At 45.9% G+C, this 20,000-nt stretch overlaps 2 protein-coding genes and 1 long non-coding RNA gene across 4 annotated transcripts in view; 1 reads left to right on the top strand and 2 right to left on the bottom strand.

Moving 5' to 3' along the window:
- The first annotated feature begins 124 nt into the window (after window positions 1–124).
- LOC309508740 (epithelial membrane protein 1) lies at window positions 125–9,592 on the top strand. Its single transcript, XM_082183203.1, has 5 exons — window positions 125–238; window positions 809–888; window positions 1,277–1,379; window positions 5,315–5,455; window positions 8,749–9,592. Exons 2-5 carry the CDS (start codon window positions 811–813, stop codon window positions 8,907–8,909), a joined length of 483 nt encoding a protein of 160 aa, XP_082039329.1. The 5' UTR covers window positions 125–238; window positions 809–810; the 3' UTR covers window positions 8,910–9,592.
- LOC309508831 lies at window positions 2,147–4,000 on the bottom strand. Of its 2 annotated transcripts, none has more exons than XR_014209723.1 (3): window positions 3,933–4,000; window positions 3,340–3,725; window positions 2,147–3,045 (listed from the first exon to the last, which is right to left on the bottom strand). It is a non-coding gene; the product is annotated as an uncharacterized lncRNA (long non-coding RNA). The 2 variants fall into 2 exon arrangements; XR_014209724.1 differs by lacking the exon at window positions 3,933–4,000 and having other exon boundaries at window positions 3,340–3,625; window positions 3,674–3,742.
- The window catches only part of gsg1 (germ cell associated 1), a 15,014-nt gene continuing 4,032 nt past the window's right edge, over window positions 9,019–20,000 (bottom strand). The window contains exons 5-6 of the mRNA XM_082183158.1: window positions 10,816–10,927; window positions 9,019–10,413 (exon numbers count right to left, since the gene is read on the bottom strand). Of these exons, the coding sequence (XP_082039284.1) occupies window positions 9,795–10,413; window positions 10,816–10,927 (731 nt within the window). The 3' untranslated portion in view covers window positions 9,019–9,794. The remainder of the gene's footprint in view (window positions 10,414–10,815; window positions 10,928–20,000) is intronic.

Genomic DNA, 20,000 nt, shown 5'->3' with positions numbered 1-20,000 from the left:
CTTAATGAGAGTGAGGGGGCGGGGCCAGGGGCGGGGCCTGTTAGAGAGAGGCTGGTGGGATAGTTCAGGGAATGGGTAGTAATGAGAGTGAGGGGCGGGGCTGGGGCGGGGTCAGGGGCGGGGCCTGTTACAGAGCAGCTGGTGGGATAGTTTAGAGTAAAGATCTCCAGCGACACAGATCTCATCTGGAAGTGTGCAGCTGCTCTCCTCCAGTGATCGGCCTTCTGTTATTCTGCAGGTAAGATCTGAAACTCTTCTCAGTCTCTCTGCTCCTCTGCTCGGGAGCTCTGAGGGGATTCCAGGCTTCACAACACTAGTTAAGAGAGTGTGTGTGAGTGTGTGTTGGTGTGTGTGTGAGCATGTGTCCGGCTGAGAGGAGTGTGTTCGGTCAGTGAGAGCCTGAGCTGAGGTTCTTCTGTGTGATATATGGGAAATCCTGAGAAACATGGGAATCGGAGCGTCTGAAGTGGGACAGATGGGAAGAGAGGAGGGACACTTCTTTAAGGAGAGGCATTTCTGTGCAATGCTGAAGACATGTTTCAACCCATCGAGCTGTAACAACACTTGATCCGCTCATTCATACCTGCTGAACACACACACACATACACACACACACACACACACACACACACACACACACACACACACACACACACACACACACACACACACACACACACACACACACACACACACACACACACACACACACACCCTCTGAACAGGGCGGGTTCACACTGGCTTCATGTGCTGCTGTTGAAGTGTGCTGAGCCTAACCTCAGTGTGTGTTCCTCTCTCTGTCTGTCAGTCATGTTGGTGTTACTCGCTGCCATCTTCTTCCTCCACCTCTCCTGCATCGCTCTTCTGCTGGCCGCCACCATCCATAACGTGAGTTACACACACACACACACACACACACACACACACACACGCACACTTAATTCATCTGCTTACTACACTAAATGAAGTTTTCATTTTCAGTTTAACAGACTCTATGTGTGATTGAGCGTCAGCAGTGTTTGGAAACTGGGAGAAAATAAAGCACAAAATGAAGTATCGAGGAAATGTGTTACATGACAGAACAGAGAATATTGATATGATCCACATTCACACTAAAGTTGAAGCTTCTTGATGAAACTGAAGGGTTTAATGAACTGAACGTAGAACTGACATTTGAGTAGAAATCCATGCATAGAGTCCGTTGAATGACGTCTCTCTCGCTCCTGCTGATATGATGTGTGTGTGTGTGTGTGTGTGTGTGTGTGTGTGTGTGTAGGCCTGGTGGATGACCGACAACGTGTCCACTGATATCTGGGCTCGCTGGACTCTGTCAGGCGGACAGTGGAACTACACTGAGATTCCTTTCGTCAATGCCAAAGGTCTGAACACACACATATTCATCAGTTTAGTCATTGTTCTGAATCACAACAACAGTCACAGACACACACACACACACACACACACACACACACACACACACACACACACACACACACACACACACACACACACACACACACACACACACACACACACACACACACACACACACACACACACACACACACACACACACACTGAGAGTTTGTCAATCACTCATTTTAAATGCCAAACGTTTTCCGAATGGCTGGGACTGTATTTTGTTGTGCAGTATTTTCAGCAGTTTTTGTAGACTTTACTTTTCTAACGTTTAGTAACACTAGTAATATTCCAGAAGCTGGATCAGATGTATCTGCTGAAGAGCTGACAAACACATTTTCTGTAATGCTTCATCCACTCACACCAATAGGCCGTCAGAAGCTGCTGTTGAGTTTCTAATTCACTTCTGGTTCTATATGGACCTAGTGTTCTTGACTCAATATCAAAGAACCCAAAAAGCTTCTATATACTGTAAGAGGAAATGTCTTAAACTATTATTTACATTATTCATGGCTTATTTCCAGTGTTGGGGAAACTTACTTTTAATTTACATTTAACTTTAAAAAAAAAAAATTATGTAAAGTAATGCTAAACGTTACTTTTGCGTGACTTTTTCTCACCTGGGCTGGGCTTGCTTGTTGTTTTAAATAACAAAAAAAAAAAAAAAACATTCTTGAAATAGTATTTAAGGTGAACATAAAGGCCGAAGGAAATACAAAGTTGTACATTTTAAAGTAATGTTACTTGAATAACCTTATTACGTAACTCGCGTTACTTGTAATTACGTTACAATGTTACGTGCAACACTGGTTATATTTTTTAAGTATGTTTATGAACTGTTTAAAAATGAATTTAAACACAATGAATGAATTAAAACTCAAAGGTTCTCCACATGAGTCTTGTAAGGCTCTAAACATTAGCGTTCCTCCTAAGCGTGTGGTTTAACTGTAGATCTCTGGAGCTCAGACACTCACGTGCAGTGCTGTGGGTCACTCATCATTACAAGTAACTTGTAATTTTATAACTTGTACTTTTTCAAGTAATCTGATACTACTTTACTAGTTTTTCAACTACTAAAGTAACGCATTACTTTTCAATTTACAACAAAATATCTTAAGTTACTTCTTCAAATAAGTAACGCTTGTTACTTTTTCACATTTATTGACTGACAGCTCTCCTGTCTTCATGTTGAGAGAAATAAAGTGAGGTGGTGTGTGTGTGTGTGTGTGTGTGTGTGTGTGTGTGTGTGTGTGTGTGTAAACATGATGGTTATTGTAGTTCTAGACTAAACGTGAACATGCTCATCTCACTTACAAGAAAACATTCAGTATTCCTCAAAATGATTAAAAACAGTAAAATGAATTCTCCGAATTTCATGCAAAACTTTTATAATTAACTAGATTAAATGACACAAATACACTTTATGTATTTAATCTCACTTTATTAACCAATGTCTTTGCTGCTGACCTTCAATGATCTAATTCAACCGTACTACTAAGCAAAAATAACTTAAGATTAGATTTAGAAATAAGAGTGTTAAACTTCCTTCTGTATCCTATAGTTCTATAATCGAGAATAACAGCAGCTGAAAGGTTTGTTTGAGTGGCGCCCTCTACTGTACTCTACCTCTACTGTACTCTACTGTACACTACATCTACTGTACACATACTTCTACTGATGAAGTTTTTCGGTTCCTTGCCACTGTTGCCTTTGGCTTGCTCAGTTGGGGATATTTTGGGGATATTTAATTTAATTTTATCAATCAATAAATTCCTCTTGAAACAAACTTTGTTGTATTATTTTAATTTAATACTGTGAAGCTGCTTTGATACAATCTGTATTGTGAAAAGCGCTGTACAAATAAACTTGACTTGTACTCTACTTCTACTGTACTCTACCTCTCCTGCAATCTACCTCTACTGTATTCTACTGTACTCTACTGTACACTACTGTACTCTACTTCTACTGTACTCTACCTCTACTGCACTCTACCTCTACTGTACTCTACTTCTACTGTACTCTACTTCTACTGTACACTACTGTACTCTACCTCTACTGTCCTCTACCTCTACTGTACTCTACTGTACTCTACTTCTATTGTACTCTACTGCCCTCTACCTCTACTGTACTCTACTTCTACGGTACTCTACTTCTACTGTACACTACTGTACTCTACCTCTACTGTCCTCTACTGTACTCTACTGTACTCTACTTCTATTGTACTCTACGGTCCTCTACTTCTACTGTACTCTACTTCTACTGTACACTACTGTACTCTACCTCTACTGTCCTCTACCTCTACTGTACTCTACTGTACTCTACTTCTATTGTACTCTACTGCCCTCTACCTCTTCTGTACTCTACTTCTACTGTACTCTACGGTCCTCTACTTCTACTGTACTCTACTTCTACTGTACTCCACTGTACTCTTCTACTGTACACTACTGTACTCTACCTCTACTGTGCTCTACTTCTACTGTACACTACTGTACTCTACCTCTACTGTGCTCTACTTCTACTGTACACTACTGTACTCTACTTCTACTGTACTCTACTTCTACTGTACTCTGCTGTCCTCTACCTCTACTGTACTCTACTTTCTACTGTACTCTACTGTCCTCTACTTCTGCTGTACTCTACTGTCCTCTACTTATACTGTACTCTACTGTCCTCTACTTCTGCTGTACTCTACTGTCCCCTACTTATACTGTACTCTACTGTACTCTACTTATACTGTACTCTACTGTCCTCTACCTCTACTGTACTCTACTGTCCTCTACTTATACTGTCCTCTACTGTCCTCTACCTCTACTGTACTCTACTGTACTCTACTTCTATTGTACTCTACTGCCCTCTACCTCTACTGTACTCTACTTCTACTGTACACTACTGTACTCTACCTCTACTGTCCTCTACTGTACTCTACTGTACTCTACTTTACTCTACTTCTATTGTACTCTACTGCCCTCTACCTCTACTGTACTCTACTTCTACTGTACTCTACGGTCCTCTACTTCTACTGTACTCTACTTCTACTGTACTCCACTGTACTCTTATACTGTACACTACTGTACTCTACCTCTACTGTGCTCTACTTCTACTGTACACTACTGTACTCTACCTCTACTGTGCTCTACTTCTACTGTACACTACTGTACTCTACTTCTACTGTACTCTACTTCTACTGTACTCTACTTTCTACTGTACTCTACTGTCCTCTACTTCTGCTGTACTCTACTGTCCTCTACTTATACTGTACTCTACTGTCCTCTACTTCTGCTGTACTCTACTGTCCTCTACTTATACTGTACTCTACTGTACTCTACTTATACTGTACTCTACTGTCCTCTACCTCTACTGTACTCTACTGTCCTCTACTTATACTGTACTCTACTGTCCTCTACCTCTACTGTACTCTACCTCCTCTACTGTACTCTACCTCTACTGTACTCTACTGTACTCTACCTCTACTGTACTCTACCTCTACTGTACACCACTGTACTCTACATCTACTGTACTCTACCTCTACTGTACTCTACCTCTACCGTACAGTAGTAAATATAAATTTCCTTCAGCCTGAGGCTTATTCACTTCACTTTTTGTTGTGAAAGGGCCTTAACATTTGCCAAAATGTTAAGACTTTTTTATGTTAACGAAAAGCAAGACCAAGCAAGCAAAAACAAACAAGCAAGTTCAACCCAGATGAGAAAAAGTAACGCAAAAGTAACGTAACACATTACTTTCCATAAAAAGTAACTAAGCAACGCAATTAGTTACTTTTTTGGGAGTGCTCAATATTGTAATACATTACTTTTAAAAGTAACTTTCCCCAACACTACGTGTTGATGTTTCAGCTCAGACACTCACGTGTGTGTGTGTTGTGTTGATGTTTCAGAGTATCTGCAGGCGGTTCAGGCCAGCTCTGTGCTCGCGTGCATCTTCTGCATCCTGGGCCTGTTCGTGTTCGTGGCTCAGCTCTACACACTACCTAAAGGAAAACGCTTTCTGTTCACTGGAGCCTTCCAGCTGCTGGCCTGTGAGTGACACACACACACACACACACACACACACACACACACACACACACACACACACACACACACACACACACACACACACACACACACACACACACACACACACACACACACACACACACACATTCACAGTGCTTCACTTTTTACACATTTTGTTATGTTACAGCCTTATTCAAAAATGGATTAAATTCATTATTTTCCGAAAAATTCTACAAACAATACCCCATAATGACAACGTGAAAGACATTTGTTTGAAATCTTGGCAAATTTATAAAAAAAAAAAAAATTAAAAAATCACATGTACATAAGTATTCATTGCCTTTGCTTAATACTTTGTTGAAGCATCTTTAGCACCAATTACAGCCTTAGGTGTTTTTGAGCATGATGCTGCAAGCTTGGCACACCTATTTTTGGGCAGTTTCTCCCATTCTTCTTTGCAGAACCTCTCTAGCTCCATCGGGTTGGATGGGGAGTGTCAGTGCACAGCCATCTTCAGATCTCTCCAGAGGTGCTCAATCGGGTTCGAGTCTGGGCTCTGGCTGGGCCACTCAAGGACATTACCAGAGTTGTCCTTTAGCCACTCCTCTGTTATCTTGGCCGTGTGCTGAGGGTCGTTGTCCTGTTGGAAGATGAACCGTCGTCCCAGTCTGAGGTCCAGAGCTCTGGAGCAGGTTTTCATCAAGGACATCTCTGTACATTCATCTTTCCCTCGATCCTGACGAGTCTCCCGGTTCCTCAACTTTCCCACGATCCTGACGAGTCTCCCAGTTCTTCATCTTTCTCTCGATCCTGACTAGTCTCCCAGTTCCTCAACTTTCCCTCGATCCTGACGAGTCTCCCAGTTCCTCATCTTTCCCTCGATCCTGACCAGTCTCGCAGTTCCTCATCTTTCCCTCGATCCTGACGAGTCTCCCAGTTCCTCATCTTTCCCTCGATCCTGACGAGTCTCCCAGTTCTTCATCTTTCCTTCGATCCTGACGAGTCTCCCAGTTCCTCAACTTTCCCTCGATCCTGACGAGTCTCCCAGTTCCTCATCTTATCCTCGATCCTGACGAGTCTCCCAGTTCTTCATCTTTCCCTCGATCCTGACCAGTCTCGCAGTTCCTCATCTTTCCCTCGATCCTGACGAGTCTCCCAGTTCCTCATCTTTCCCTCGATCCTGACGAATCTCCCAGTTCCTCATCTTTCCCTCGATCCTGACCAGTCTCGCAGTTCCTCATCTTTCCCTCGATCCTGACGAGTCTCCCAGTTCCTCATCTTTCCCTCGATCCTGACGAGTCTCCCAGTTCCTCATCTTTCCCTCGATCCTGACCAGTCTTGCAGTTCCTCATCTTTCCCTCGATCCTGACGGGTCTCCCAGTTCCTCATCTTTCCCTCGATCCTGACCAGTCTCATAGTTCCTCATCTTTCCCTCAATCCTGACGAGTCTCCCATACCCCTTTTCCACCAAGGCAGTGCTGGTGCCGGTTCGGAGCCGGTGCCTACTCGCGAACCAGTTATTTGTGTTTCGACAGCCAAAGAACCGGTTCTCGGCCAGGAAAATTGGTTCCAAAGCGGCACCAACTCTTTGCTGGACTAGAACCGTTCTTTAACCACGTCATGCTGGAGGCGGGGTTATTGTCGAACTTCTTCTCGAATGTAACCTCCGTCCGAACAGCACAAATGTGTTCTAAATGTCTTCTTCTGACCCCAATATAGGATCGCAAAGCAAGGAGAAACATTTGCAGAAAGACGATGTATTCCGCCATTGTAATTGTTATGTTTGAATTTGGCGCAAGTGTTTCTAGGAAAGCTAAAGGGGGTCGCACACCGGACGCGCAGCTCAGCTCAGCGACGCGCCGCGTCTTTTAAATTCGAACGCATTATTCTCTAGAAGTGTACACACACCGGCGGTGCCTTTCGGCATCTGTCCGCGGCGCCCAGCAACGGCTCAGGACCGTGTTCAAAATCCTGCCGCGCAACAGAGCGCCATTTAACCGACGTTACAGAAATCAGAAAATTGCTGATGTTATTGGATTTGCAGGTGGTGTACACCCCCTTAAGACGTAGCCTATGGCAACGTACACAGTGATGACGCCGTTCGCTGGGCTCTCTAGTCAGTGGAAAAACAAACAGGTTCTGAGAAGGTTCGCAAGTTGAACCAACTTTGAACCAGCACCAGTTCCGAACCAGTTCTTTTTTGGTGGAAAAGGGGTACCAGTTCCTCATCTTTCTCTCGATCCTGACGAGTTTCCTAGTTTCTCATCTTTCCCCTCGATCCTGACGAGTCTCCCAGTTCCTCATCTTTCCCTCGATCCTGACGAGTCTCCCAGTTACTCATCTTTCCCTCGATCCTGACCAGTCTCCCAGTTCCTCATCTTTCCCTCGATCCTGACGAGTTTCCTAGTTTCTCATCTTTCCCCTCGATCCTGACGAGTCTCCCAGTTCCTCATCTTTCCCTCGATCCTGACGAGTTTCCTAGTTTCTCATCTTTCCCCTCGATCCTGACAAGTCTCCCAGTTCTTCATCTTTCCCTCGATCCTGACAAGTCTCCCAGTTCTTCATCTTTCCCTCGATCCTGACGAGTCTCCCAGTTCCTCAACTTTCCCTCGATCCTGACGGGTCTCCCAGTTCCTCATCTTTCCCTCGTTCCTGACGAGGCTTCAAGTTCGGAGGTATACAGACTTCATGGCTTGGTTTGTGCTCTGACATGCACTGTTAACTGTGGGACCTTATATAAACAGGTGTGAGCCTTTCCAAATCATGTCCAATCAACTAAATTTACCACCGGTGGACTCCAATCCAGTCGTAGAAACATCTCAAGGATGATCGGTGCACCTTAATTTTAAGTGCCATGGCAAAGGTTTTTGTTTTTTACTTTTTAAATAAAATTTGCAAAGATTGAAAACAAACTTCTTTCACATTGTCATTATGGGGTATTGTTTGTAGAATTTTGTGGAAAATAATGCATTTAATCCATTTTGGAATAAGGCTGTAACATAAAATGTAGAAAAAGTGAAGCGCTGTGAACACTTTCCGGATGTACTGTACACTCACTCTCACACACACACACTCACTCTCACACACACACACACACACACACACACACACACACACACACACACACACACACACACACACACACACACACACACACACACACACACACACACACACACACACACACACACACACACACACACACACACACACACACACACACACACACACACACACACACACACACACACACACACACACACACACACACACACACTCACTCACTCACTCACTCACTGCTTGTGTTCTTCAGTTCTATGCATCATGATTGCGGCCTCCATCTACACGGACATCTTCCATAAGGACGAGAAGAACGGCTGGTACGGAGCCTCCTTCATCCTGGCCTGGATCTCTGTCTGCCTCACCTTCCTCTCCTGTGTCACCTACTTCATCCTGCGCAAGAAAACTGCGTGAAGAACAACACACACACACACACACACACACACATACACACTCAAAGACTACATGACAAACACACACACTCTCCATCAGCAGATCTTTAAACGCTTGTGTTGTTTCATCCTTTGGTCTCAGGCTCGAGTGTTTCAGAGCATCTGCAGATCAACATATGATTATATAGATGAATGTAATCTTAGAGACATACAGAGTCTAAACCACTCCTCATTTCTCACATCAAGCCCCATAAACACATGGGTGATTCTTTACCTCAAAACACTTCTGCAAACGGTTTGTTTCTATGTTAAAACATTTATCATGTGTCCTGAACTAAAGATCTGATCTGGGTTTTGGTCAAAGCAAAATGTAATTCCCATGACAGCATGAAATAACTGATTTGAATAAAAAATGGCTTTTTATTTTGTACAATAAATCATTTCATCACAATTAATAAGACCCATGATATAGAGACATGTTGGCATGTTTGAACAACTTTTAAAGTTTGGGAATCTTTAATAAATCTGGAGTCGATGGAAAATGTCCCCAAATGGAAAAATCTGCAACATTTATTTCAAGATAATTCTGTCACTTTGTTTTACATAGAATAATGTATTTCTGTTGATGTTTTCTGATGAAAGCAAGTCTAGTAATAATTAAAATATTAACAGCAAATATCAATAAAGCATACAGTTTATTGTTTATTTACAGAATGAAGTGGAATTTCTTCCTCGATGAATATTTCAAAGGGCAAAACTACATCACAAGAAAAACAAACAAACAATGAAATACATTTATATTTGCATGAAGAGTTGGTGTTTAGTTTTTCTTTAAAAGTTTGGACAACGACTTGAAACTGTAACTACTTTAATAGATAAAAACAGAAGCACAGTACAGATGAACAGATCAGAGCGGGCTGAACTCCTCCGAACACTGAGATACAAAACTCAGCGGTGACAGAACAGAGAGCGATGGGGAGAGAGGGGCGGGGCTGGGCAAGATATGGGCGGGGCCAAGTGACAGCTGTGAGAGAGGGGCGTGGCGTGGTGAGTGAGGGGCGGGGCTGTGCGGTGTGGGGCATGACAAGATATGGGCGGGGCCAAGTGACAGCTGTGAGAAAGGGGCGTGGCGTGGTGAGTGAGGGGCGGGGCTGTGCGGTGTGGGGCATGACAAGATATGGGCGGGGCCAAGTGACAGCTGTGAGAGAGGGGCGTGGCATGGTGAGTGAGGGGCGGGGCTGTGCGGTGTGGGGCATGAGGAGATATGGGTGGAGCCAAGTGACAGTTGCGAGCGAGGGGCGGGGCACGGGGAGCGAGGGGCGGGGCAGGCCGGAGGGGGCGGGAGCGGAGCACTGAAGTACGGAGACAGAGGCGAGAGTGATGGCGGCTGCGAGGGGAAGGTGAAGTTCCTGCAGGGGTAAAACACACTCCTGTTCTTGGGTCCCACCATCAGAAAGATCTTGGTGTAGTTGTTGAGCGTGGACACGCCGGATGACATGCAGCAGGTAAAGGCCACCCACGCCACACTAGCAAACACGAGACACAGCGTCAGAAACGAGCATTAGACACTGCGTGAAAACATGTTAACACGGCTGGAGAACACCACAGCTCTGGTATAATCTGAACTGATTTAAAACCGGCAAGAAACAGAAGTTTCTATCGTCTTTTCTCCTCTATTGTGTCTTATATCTGAGTGAAACGCTTCTGGAGCAAGAACAAATGAAGGCGGGGCTTGATTGATTGAATGTTGGATGATTGTGGTTTGCTATTGGTGGATCTCATGTGAGAGACAGGTTGCCCCGCCCACATCATCAGAGAAGAGAAGTCACTGTTATTTTGATTCAAGATAACCAGGAACATGAATGGAACACAATAATGATGATGTGCACTGATCAATCATTCAGAATAAACTCGTGTGTGATACTCACTAAAAGGCCCATGAGTATCCGTAACTGTGAGGTCTGAAGTCTTCAGGGCCGTTAGAGATCGTCACCTGGAACACCTGCATATACATCATGTGAGCCACCATCCCCACCAGCCCTGAGACACAGAGAGAGGGTCAGACAGACAGTGTGTGTGTGTGTGTGTGTGTGTGTGTGTGTGTGTACGTGTGTGTGTGTGTGTGTGTGTGTGTGCAAGTGTGTGTGTGTGTGTGTCAAGTCAAGTCAAGTTTATTTGTATAGCGCTTTTCACAATACAGATTGTATCAAAGCAGTTTTCACATTTTCACTATAAATCATTCAATGGCCTAGGACCTAAATACATTGCAGATATGCTCACTGAATATAAACCCAACAGATCACTCAGATCATTAGGATCATATCAGCTAGAAATACCAAGGGTTCACTCTAAGCATGGTGAGTCTGCTTTTAGCTATTATGCCAGCCACAGCTGGAACCAGCTTCCAGAAGAGATCAGATGTGCTCCTACTGTAGTCACATTCAAATCCAGACTCAAAACACTTCTGTTTAGCTGTGCATTTACTGAATGAGCACTGTGCCGCTGTTCGTCCGACTGTACTGTACTGTATTTCATTTTTATTTTTCTAAACTGTTTTAATTATTCTTATTTCTTTTTTATTATTTTAATTTCTTCTATGTAAAGCACTTTGAATTGCCATTGTGTATGAAATGTGCTATATAAATAAACTTGCCTTGCCTTGCCTTGCCACAGTATTAAATTAAAATAATACAACAAAGTTTGTTTCAAGAGGAATTTATTGATTGATAAAATTAAATTAAATATCCCCAAAATATCCCCAACTGAGCAAGCCAAAGGCAACAGTGGCAAGGAACCGAAAAACTCCATCAAGTGACCTAATGGTGTCCTAAAACTCCATCAGGTGACCTAATGGAGAAAAAAAACCTCAGGAGAACCCAGGCTCAGTCGGGGGCCAGTTCTCCTCTGGCATTTATGAGCTAGAGGCCGGATTGTAGTTTGAACTGTAAGATTATATGAATGCCTGTATGAATGCCTGTATCTGTGTGTGTGTGTGTGTGTGTGTGTGTGTGTGTGCAAGTGTGTGTGTGTGTGTGTGTGTGTGTGTGTGCAAGTGTGTGTGTGTGTGTGTGTGTGTGTGTGTGCAAGTGTGTGTGTGTGTGTGTGTGTGTGCAAGTGTGTGTATGTGTGTGTGTGTGTGTGTGTGTGTGTGTGTACGTGTGTGTGTGTGCAAGTGTGTGTGTGTGTGTGTGTGTGTGTGCAAGTGTGTGTGTGTGTGTGTGTATGTGTGTGTACGTGTGTGTGCAAGTGTGTGTATCTGTGTGTGTGTGTGTGTGTGTGTGTGTGTGTGTGTGTGTGTGTGTGTGTGTACGTGTGTGTGTGTGTGTGCAAGTGTGTGTGTGTGTGTGTGTGTGTGTGTGTGTGTGTGTGTGTGTGCAAGTGTGTGTGTGTGTGTGTGTGTGTGTGTGTGTATACGTGTGTGTGCAAGTGTGTTTATCTGTGTGTGTGTGTGTGTGTCTCACTGATTCTTGAGAGTCGGGACAAAACACGTTTTAAAAAACTTTTTTTTAAAATACACACTATATCAATTAGAGTTATATGTTTCTGCAGAGAAAGGTCTTAGCTATTTAACCATGTAAAGGAACAGGTTCTAAATAAAAACACATTTTTAACAAATAAACATGTTTCCCTTCAGAACTGGATTTGTGTCAACTTCGTCAGACACACTTAAAATTATACAATTTTAATTATTCAAATCCAACAAGAATCTAAAGTTCTGAAGTATATTGTAATAGTGTTTAGTTACTCTGATAAGTAAAAAAATTACAATATATAAACTTAAGTTGTGATGTCACACTATTCTGAAAACTCACATTTCTAAATATTTGCATTTTCACACTTTGATTTCAATTTCAATATTGTAAAAACAAATTCCTTAAATAAATAAAACATAAGAGGATGTAGATCAGATGGTCCTTTATTACAAAAACAACATAAACTGAAGGAAGAATATTTGTTTTTCCCCCCAAAAATAACAAAAACATTCATACATCCAAAGCTGTTGACAAAGATCTGACGCTGTTGACGAAGATCTGACGCTGTTGACGAAGATCTGACGCTGTTGACGAAGATCTGACGGTGTTGACGAAGATCTGACGCTGTTGACGAAAAACTGACGGTGTTGACGGAAAACTGACGGTGTTGACGGAAAACTGACGGTGTTGACAAAGATCTGACGCTGTTGACGAAGATCTGACGCTGTTGACGAAGATCTGACGCTGTTGACGGAAAACTGACGGTGTTGACGAAGATCTGACGCTGTTGACGAAGATCTGACGCTGTTGACGAAGATCTGACGCTGTTGACGGAAAACTGACGGTGTTGACGAAGATCTGACGCTGTTGACGAAGATCTGACGCTGTTGACGAAGATCTGACGGTGTTGAAGAAAAACTGACGGTGTTGACGGAAAACACCTCGGTTACGACTGTAACCTCGGTTCCCTGAAGAGGGAACGAGCGTTGCGTCGAAATTGACGCTATGGGAACGCTTTGCGTGATGACGTCTTGAAGCACATGTAAAATCAGTCCAATGGTGTGGCGGAACGTCAGAGGCAGGTGACGTCACGTACCAGGAAGCTATAAAAGGCGGCCCGAAACAGAAAACGAAAGCTACGTAGAGTCTGAAGTCGTGCTGACAGGCATGAAGGAGATATGGCAAGGCGACGCAACGCTCGTTCCCTCTTCAGGGAACCGAGGTTACAGTCGTAACCGAGGCGTTCCCTTTCAAGGGAACTCGCGTTGCGTCGAAATTGACGCTATGGGGAACGTCTATACCAACGCCACCATAGCTACAAATGTCTGTCCTGTGTGTAATCAAGTGAGCAGCACTAGGAAGACAAAACCTGAGACCCTGGAGTAGAGTCTAGGTCTAAAGAACCTGACGAAGGTGTGCGGTGAGGACCAGCCTGCCGCATCACAAACATCCTGCAAAGATACTCCTGATATAAGGGCCTTAGAGGCCACCATACTCCTAGTAGAGTGCGACCGGACAGCCAAAGGAGAAGGCTGCCCAGCCGCCTCATAAGCAAGTGAGATAGCCTCAACCACCCACTTGCTCATCCTTTGCTTAGACACTGGACCTCCCTTGTTAGGGGACCCAAAGCATACAAACAATTGATCGCTTTTACGCCACAGGGCAGCTCTGTGGACATATGCGTCTAACGCCCGAACAGGGCAAAGCAAATTATTCGCCTCCTGGTCCGCATTTTGAAAGGGAGGAGGACAGAAGGCCTGCAGAACAATAGGTCTAGCCACATTAGTGGGGACCTTGGGGATATAGCCCGGTCTAGGATGAAGAAAAGCTTTGACCATACCCGGAGCAAACTCCAAGCATGACGGAGCAACCGACAACGCTTGGAGATCCCCTATTCTCTTTAGAGAAGAAATGGCTAGAAGAAACAGAGCTTTCAAAGTCAAGAATTTCTCAGGAACCTCCTCAATAGGCTCAAAGGGGGCCAGGGAAAGGCCTTGCAGCGCAATGGACAAATCCCAAGGTGGCACCCTAGAGCGAACTGCAGGCCTCAGCCTCCAAGTGCCACGAAGGAAACGAGATACCAGAGGGTCTTTCCCCACAGACATTCCACCCAAAGGAATGTGGTAAGCACCTATGGCCGCCACATAAACCTTTAAAGTGGACGGGGTCAGACCTGCAGTGAACCGGTCCTGCAGGAACTCCAGAACTGTACCAATTGGGCAGTTGACTGGATCCAACCGACGGTCACTACACCAAGAAGTGAATACTCTCCACTTCAGGGCATACAGTTTCCTCGTGGAGGGAGCTCTGGACTGTAGAATGGTCTCAACAACCTCAGTTGAGAGACCTGACTCTATGAGCTGGGCACCCTCAGAGGCCAAGCCCACAGGTTCCACAGTTCTGGTCGGGGGTGAAAAATCGAGCCCCCTGCTTGGGACAGAAGGTCCCTCCTGACAGGAAGCTCCAGAGGATGCCCGTCGAGGAGGGACACAAGATCGGGAAACCATACTCTGCCCGGCCAGCGCGGGGCTATAAGAAGCAGGCAAACCCGGTCCCTGCGAACTCTCTCCAGAACTCCCGGGAGCAGAGCCACTGGGGGAAAAGCGTACAGACATAGCCTCGGCCACGTCTGTACCATAGCATCCAGTCCCAGAGGAGCTGGATGCGTGAGGGAGAACCAAAGTGGACAGTGAGACGTCTCTCGAGACGCAAACAGATCCACTTGTGCTTGGCCAAACTCCCTCCATATCAGCTCCACCACCTCGGGGTGGAGCCTCCATTCCCCGGGCCTCGGCCCCTGTCTCGACAGAGTGTCTGCTCCTATATTCTGGACCCCGGGGATGTAGGCTGCCCTGAGTGACAGCAACTTCCCCTGGGACCACAAGAGGATATAGCGTGCCAGATTGGATAACGGGCGTGAGCGCAAACCCCCTTGGTGGTTGATATAGGCGACTACCGACGTGTTGTCCGTATGCACTAACACATGGTGTCCCCTGAGATCTGTGATAAAGCTCCTCAGAGCCCGGAAGACAGCTAACATCTCTAGGCGATTGATATGCCAGGAACGATGATGGTCTTCCCACAGACCTTGAGATGAGCGACCCTCTAGGATCGCTCCCCAACCCGTGAGGGAAGCATCCGTCGCTAGCAGTTTGCGACGACAAGGAGCTCCCAGCACTGGGCCCTGGGACAGGAACCAAGGTTTCTTCCACATAACCAAGGCACGTAGGCATCGCCACGTGACCTTGATTGTGCGAAATGGGTTGCCCCTCGGGGAAAACCCTCTGGTCCTGAGCCACCACTGCAGGGGCCTCATGTGCAGTAGTCCAAAAGGTATCACGTTGGAAGCTGCTGCCATGAGACCCAACAGTCTCTGGAACTGTTTGACAGTGAGTAGCTGGCCTAGCTTTACACTTTTCACAGCTGCAAGGATGGAATCTACACGTGGCGGTGACAGGCGCGCCTGCATCGACACTGAATCCCAAACCACACCTAAAAAAGTGGTCCTCTGAAGTGGAGAAAGCACACTCTTCTTGGCGTTCAGCCGTAACCCCAGCTCTTTCATATGGGCGAGGACGACATCTAGATGCCGAATCGCCTCCTGATGCGACTGAGCTAAAATCAACCAATCGTCGATGTAGTTCAATATGCGAATACCCTGAAGTCGCAAGGGCGCCAGAGCTGCATCCACGCATTTGGTGAAAGTGCGGGGTGATAAAGCCAGGCCGAATGGAAGAACTCAATATTGGTATGCTTTGCCCCCGAAAGCAAACCTCAGGAACTTCCAATGACACGGACGGATGGAAATATGGAAATATGCGTCCTTGAGGTCTATCGTGACAAACCAGTCCTCGGACCTGATCTGTGGCACGATTTGTCTCAATGTTAACATTTTGAACTTGAGCTGCATGACTGACTCGTTCAGAACTCGAAGATCTAAAATGGGACGCAATCCCCCGTCCTTCTTTGGAACTATGAAGTACCGGCTGTAAAACCCGGTTTCCCTGTTGGAGGGAGGTACATATTCTATGACCCCTTTCTCTAACAGAGTGTTTACTTCCTGTTCCATAACCAGAACCTGCTCGGGGCCCACCACTGTGGGCAGGACCCCCATAAACCGAGGTGGGCATTTCTTGAATTGAATCTGATACCCTTTTTCCACGGTCTGCAGGACCCAACGAGAAACATTTGACAGTAGCTTCCTTGTGTCAAAGATTCTACTAGAGGTACCAGCCTCTCGAGACTGGTTTCTGGATTTTGTTGCTGTTGAGTAGTCGGTTCGTCGCCCTGTAACGGCGCACCGGCAGGGAACGACCAAACAGACTGCTCTAGCACCCTCCTCAGAGGGGGCGGGCATCCCGAGGCCACTACGTTTCCGGGTGGACCTTGAGATATGTGCTCGCCGGAGACCGCTGCGCCCTGAAACACCGGAGCCGGCAGGGTTGGCAGAGCGGTCCCCTGAGGGTACCGAAGAGAGACGGGCACCATAAAAAGAGGTGTTGACCGCTCTGCTTCGGGGGGGACTACCCTCATTTGTCCTGAGCCCTCGGACATCAGGACTTTTTCCCAGCAGCCTTCTTGGCGGTAATAACGGTCCGCAGATCCGTCTTACCCCTCGAAGACTGCTGGGTTTGAGAGCGCCCTCCGTGTCCCCGAGATTTTTGTGGGGGGGCACGGGAGGAAACGCTCTGTTTCTGAGTGGCACGGTGCTCAGCGCTCTTTTTAGATGAGTGAGGCTGCTCCCGCTCAGCAGCCTCAATAAAAGAACGGCGGGGAGAAGTTTCTGAAGTGCAGCTGCCTGTTTTGAAGCTTCTTGTGATTTAGCTACAGCACTATTAACTGCATCTCCAAATAACCCTTGAGTGGAAACTGGTGCATCTAAAAGAACATGTTTTTCTTTGTCCTTTATATCACTTAAGTTGAGCCACAGATGCCTCTCAGTGGCCACCAGGGCTGCCATAGAGCGGCCGATGGATTTAGCCGTCTCCTTGGTGGCCCTGAGAGACAAATCTGTGGCTCTACGCAGTTCAGACACAGTATCGGGACCAATTCCCCCGCCCTCCTCAGAATCACCCAATAATTCAGCCTGGTACGCTACACGCTGCAGCTTGGCCGGCGGCGGCATAAGCCTTATGAACCAGGGAAGATGTGTACTTTACTGGCTTGGATGGTAGTGCAGGAGCCTTCAGAGAAGATGCCGTTGCTGGAGAGAGATAGCTCGCGAGCGTCTCTTCCACCTTCGGCATCTCCCCATAACCATGCTCTTTATAATTGTGAATGGATGAATAGTGTGATGTTTGTGCAGTATACACTCGATATGACACTGGTTTCCCCCACGATCTCGACACCTCGGTGTGGAGATCGGGGAAAAACGGAAGGCTTCTGCGCTGAGGCTGTGCACGAGATGGCAGGAAACGCTCGTCGAGCTTGCTTTTCGAACGAGCGCCCTGCCGATCCTCTGGCCACTCAACAGATAATCGCTCGACAGCTCTCGTAACTACATCCAGCAATTCTTCAAACGCATGAGACTGAGGTGGCGAATCCTCAGACTCAGCGTCAATACTAACAACGTCCAACTCCTCAGAGCTGGACAATTGCAGTATTGGTGCCTCCATCGGGGGGGGGAAGAAACCGCAGCGCGTGCTTCCACACCCTGATGAGAGGCACTGGATCTATCAGAAAGAGGCTGAGATAAGGCAGAGCCCGTCTCAACATCCACTGATAGATCCATTTGCGAGCCCCAGGTCTGTGATCGACGCCGTGCCTCGGCAGCGGCGGGACCAGAGCCCTGGGGAACGCGATCCTGGTTAAATAAAGCCAGGCGGGATCTGAGCGTACGCATAGGAAGCGCATCGCAATGCTCACAGCCAGCACCCTCGAGTGCTGACTGGGCATGCTCTTCACCCAAACAGACAACACAAAGAGTGTGAGTGTCCCCACTCGTTAAATAACGCGGGCAGGGGTGAACACACACTCTAAACTGCTGCTGCTTACTCGCCATACTGAATATATAATGTAATATAGACAGACAACACCAAATAACAAGGACAGATCACACAGAGCGCAACTGAAGACTCAGAAAGCTTTCGTTTTCTGTTTCGGGCCGGCTTTTATAGCTTCCTGGTACGTGACGTCACCCGCCTCTGACGTTCCGCCACACCATTGGACTGATTTTACATGTGCTTCAAGACGTTACAAGACAAAGCGTTCCCCATAGCGTCAATTTCACGCAACGCGAGTTCCCTTGAAAGGGAACTGACGGTGTTGACGAAAAACTGACGGTGTTGAAGAAGATTTGACGGTGTTGACGAAAAACTGACGGTGTTGACGGAAAACTGACGGTGTTGACGGAAAAACTGACGGTGTTGACGAAGATCTGACGGTGTTGACGAAAAACTGACGGTGTTGATGAAAAACTGACGGTGTTGACGAAGATCTGACGGTGTTGACGGAAAACTGACGGTGTTGACGGAAAACTGACGGTGTTGACGGAAAAACTGACGGTGTTGACGAAGATCTGACGGTGTTGACGAAAAACTGACGGTGTTGACGAAAAACTGACGGTGTTGATGAAAAACTGACGGTGTTGACGAAGATCTGACGGTGTTGACGGAAAACTGACGGTGTTGACGGAAAACTGACGGTGTTGACGGAAAAACTGACGGTGTTGACGAAGATCTGACGGTGTTGACGGAAAACTGACGGTGTTGACGAAGATCTGACGGTGTTGACGGAAAAACTGACGGTGTTGACGGAAAACTGACGGTGTTGACGAAAAACTGACGGTGTTGACGAAAAACTGACGGTGTTGACGAAGATCTGACGGTGTTGATGGAAAAACTGACGGTGTTGACGGAAAAACTGACGGTAAAACTGACGGTGTTGACGAAAAACTGACGGTGTTGACGGAAAACTGACGGTGTTGACGGAAAACTGACGGTGTTGATGAAAAACTGACGGTGTTGACGAAGATCTGACGGTGTTGACGGAAAAACTGACGGTGTTGACGAAGATCTGACGGTGTTGACGGAAAAACTGACGGTGTTGACGGAAAAACTGATGGTGTTGACGAAGATCTGACGGTGTTGACGGAAAAACTGACGGTGTTGACGGAAAAACTGACGGTGTTGACAAAAAATGTTTGAATGTTTTACCTCCGATTTGTGAAATGTTCACCTGTTTGTCATGATATGTTCTGACAATAAAGAGTAGTTTAAAACCACAATTAACGCTCTGTTTTCTACAACTTTCACTTAGGAGCAAAAATCTGCCTTTAAACTTGAAAGAAATAAAGATTTGACATCTATCGTGATATTTATCGATATCGACTGATATAAAAATAAATTACCGTGATAATTTTTTTTGCCCATATCGCCCAGCCCTACACTGGCTTCTCATTTCTCTATCTCTGTCTCTACATATATATATATATTAAAGTGCTGGCAAAGTTACACGTTACACAATAATAAGCAGACCACTGCCTGCCCATTCTCTACAAGTCAGATGCGTACGGTTAAATTATGTAATGCATGCTATGTATGAGCATTTATGTGTAAATAAAACCCTGAAATAACAGTTTAACCCTTCACTATATTCACAAATAATATATATTCGCACATTATTGGTGGATTTGTCAACTC

Source organism: Leuciscus leuciscus (genome assembly GCF_965113295.1).
Source record: "Leuciscus leuciscus genome assembly, chromosome: 1".
Taxonomy (NCBI): Eukaryota; Metazoa; Chordata; class Actinopteri; order Cypriniformes; family Leuciscidae; genus Leuciscus; species Leuciscus leuciscus.
Note: the sequence above shows the minus strand (reverse complement) of the source record. Positions and strands in the feature narration are given on the sequence as shown.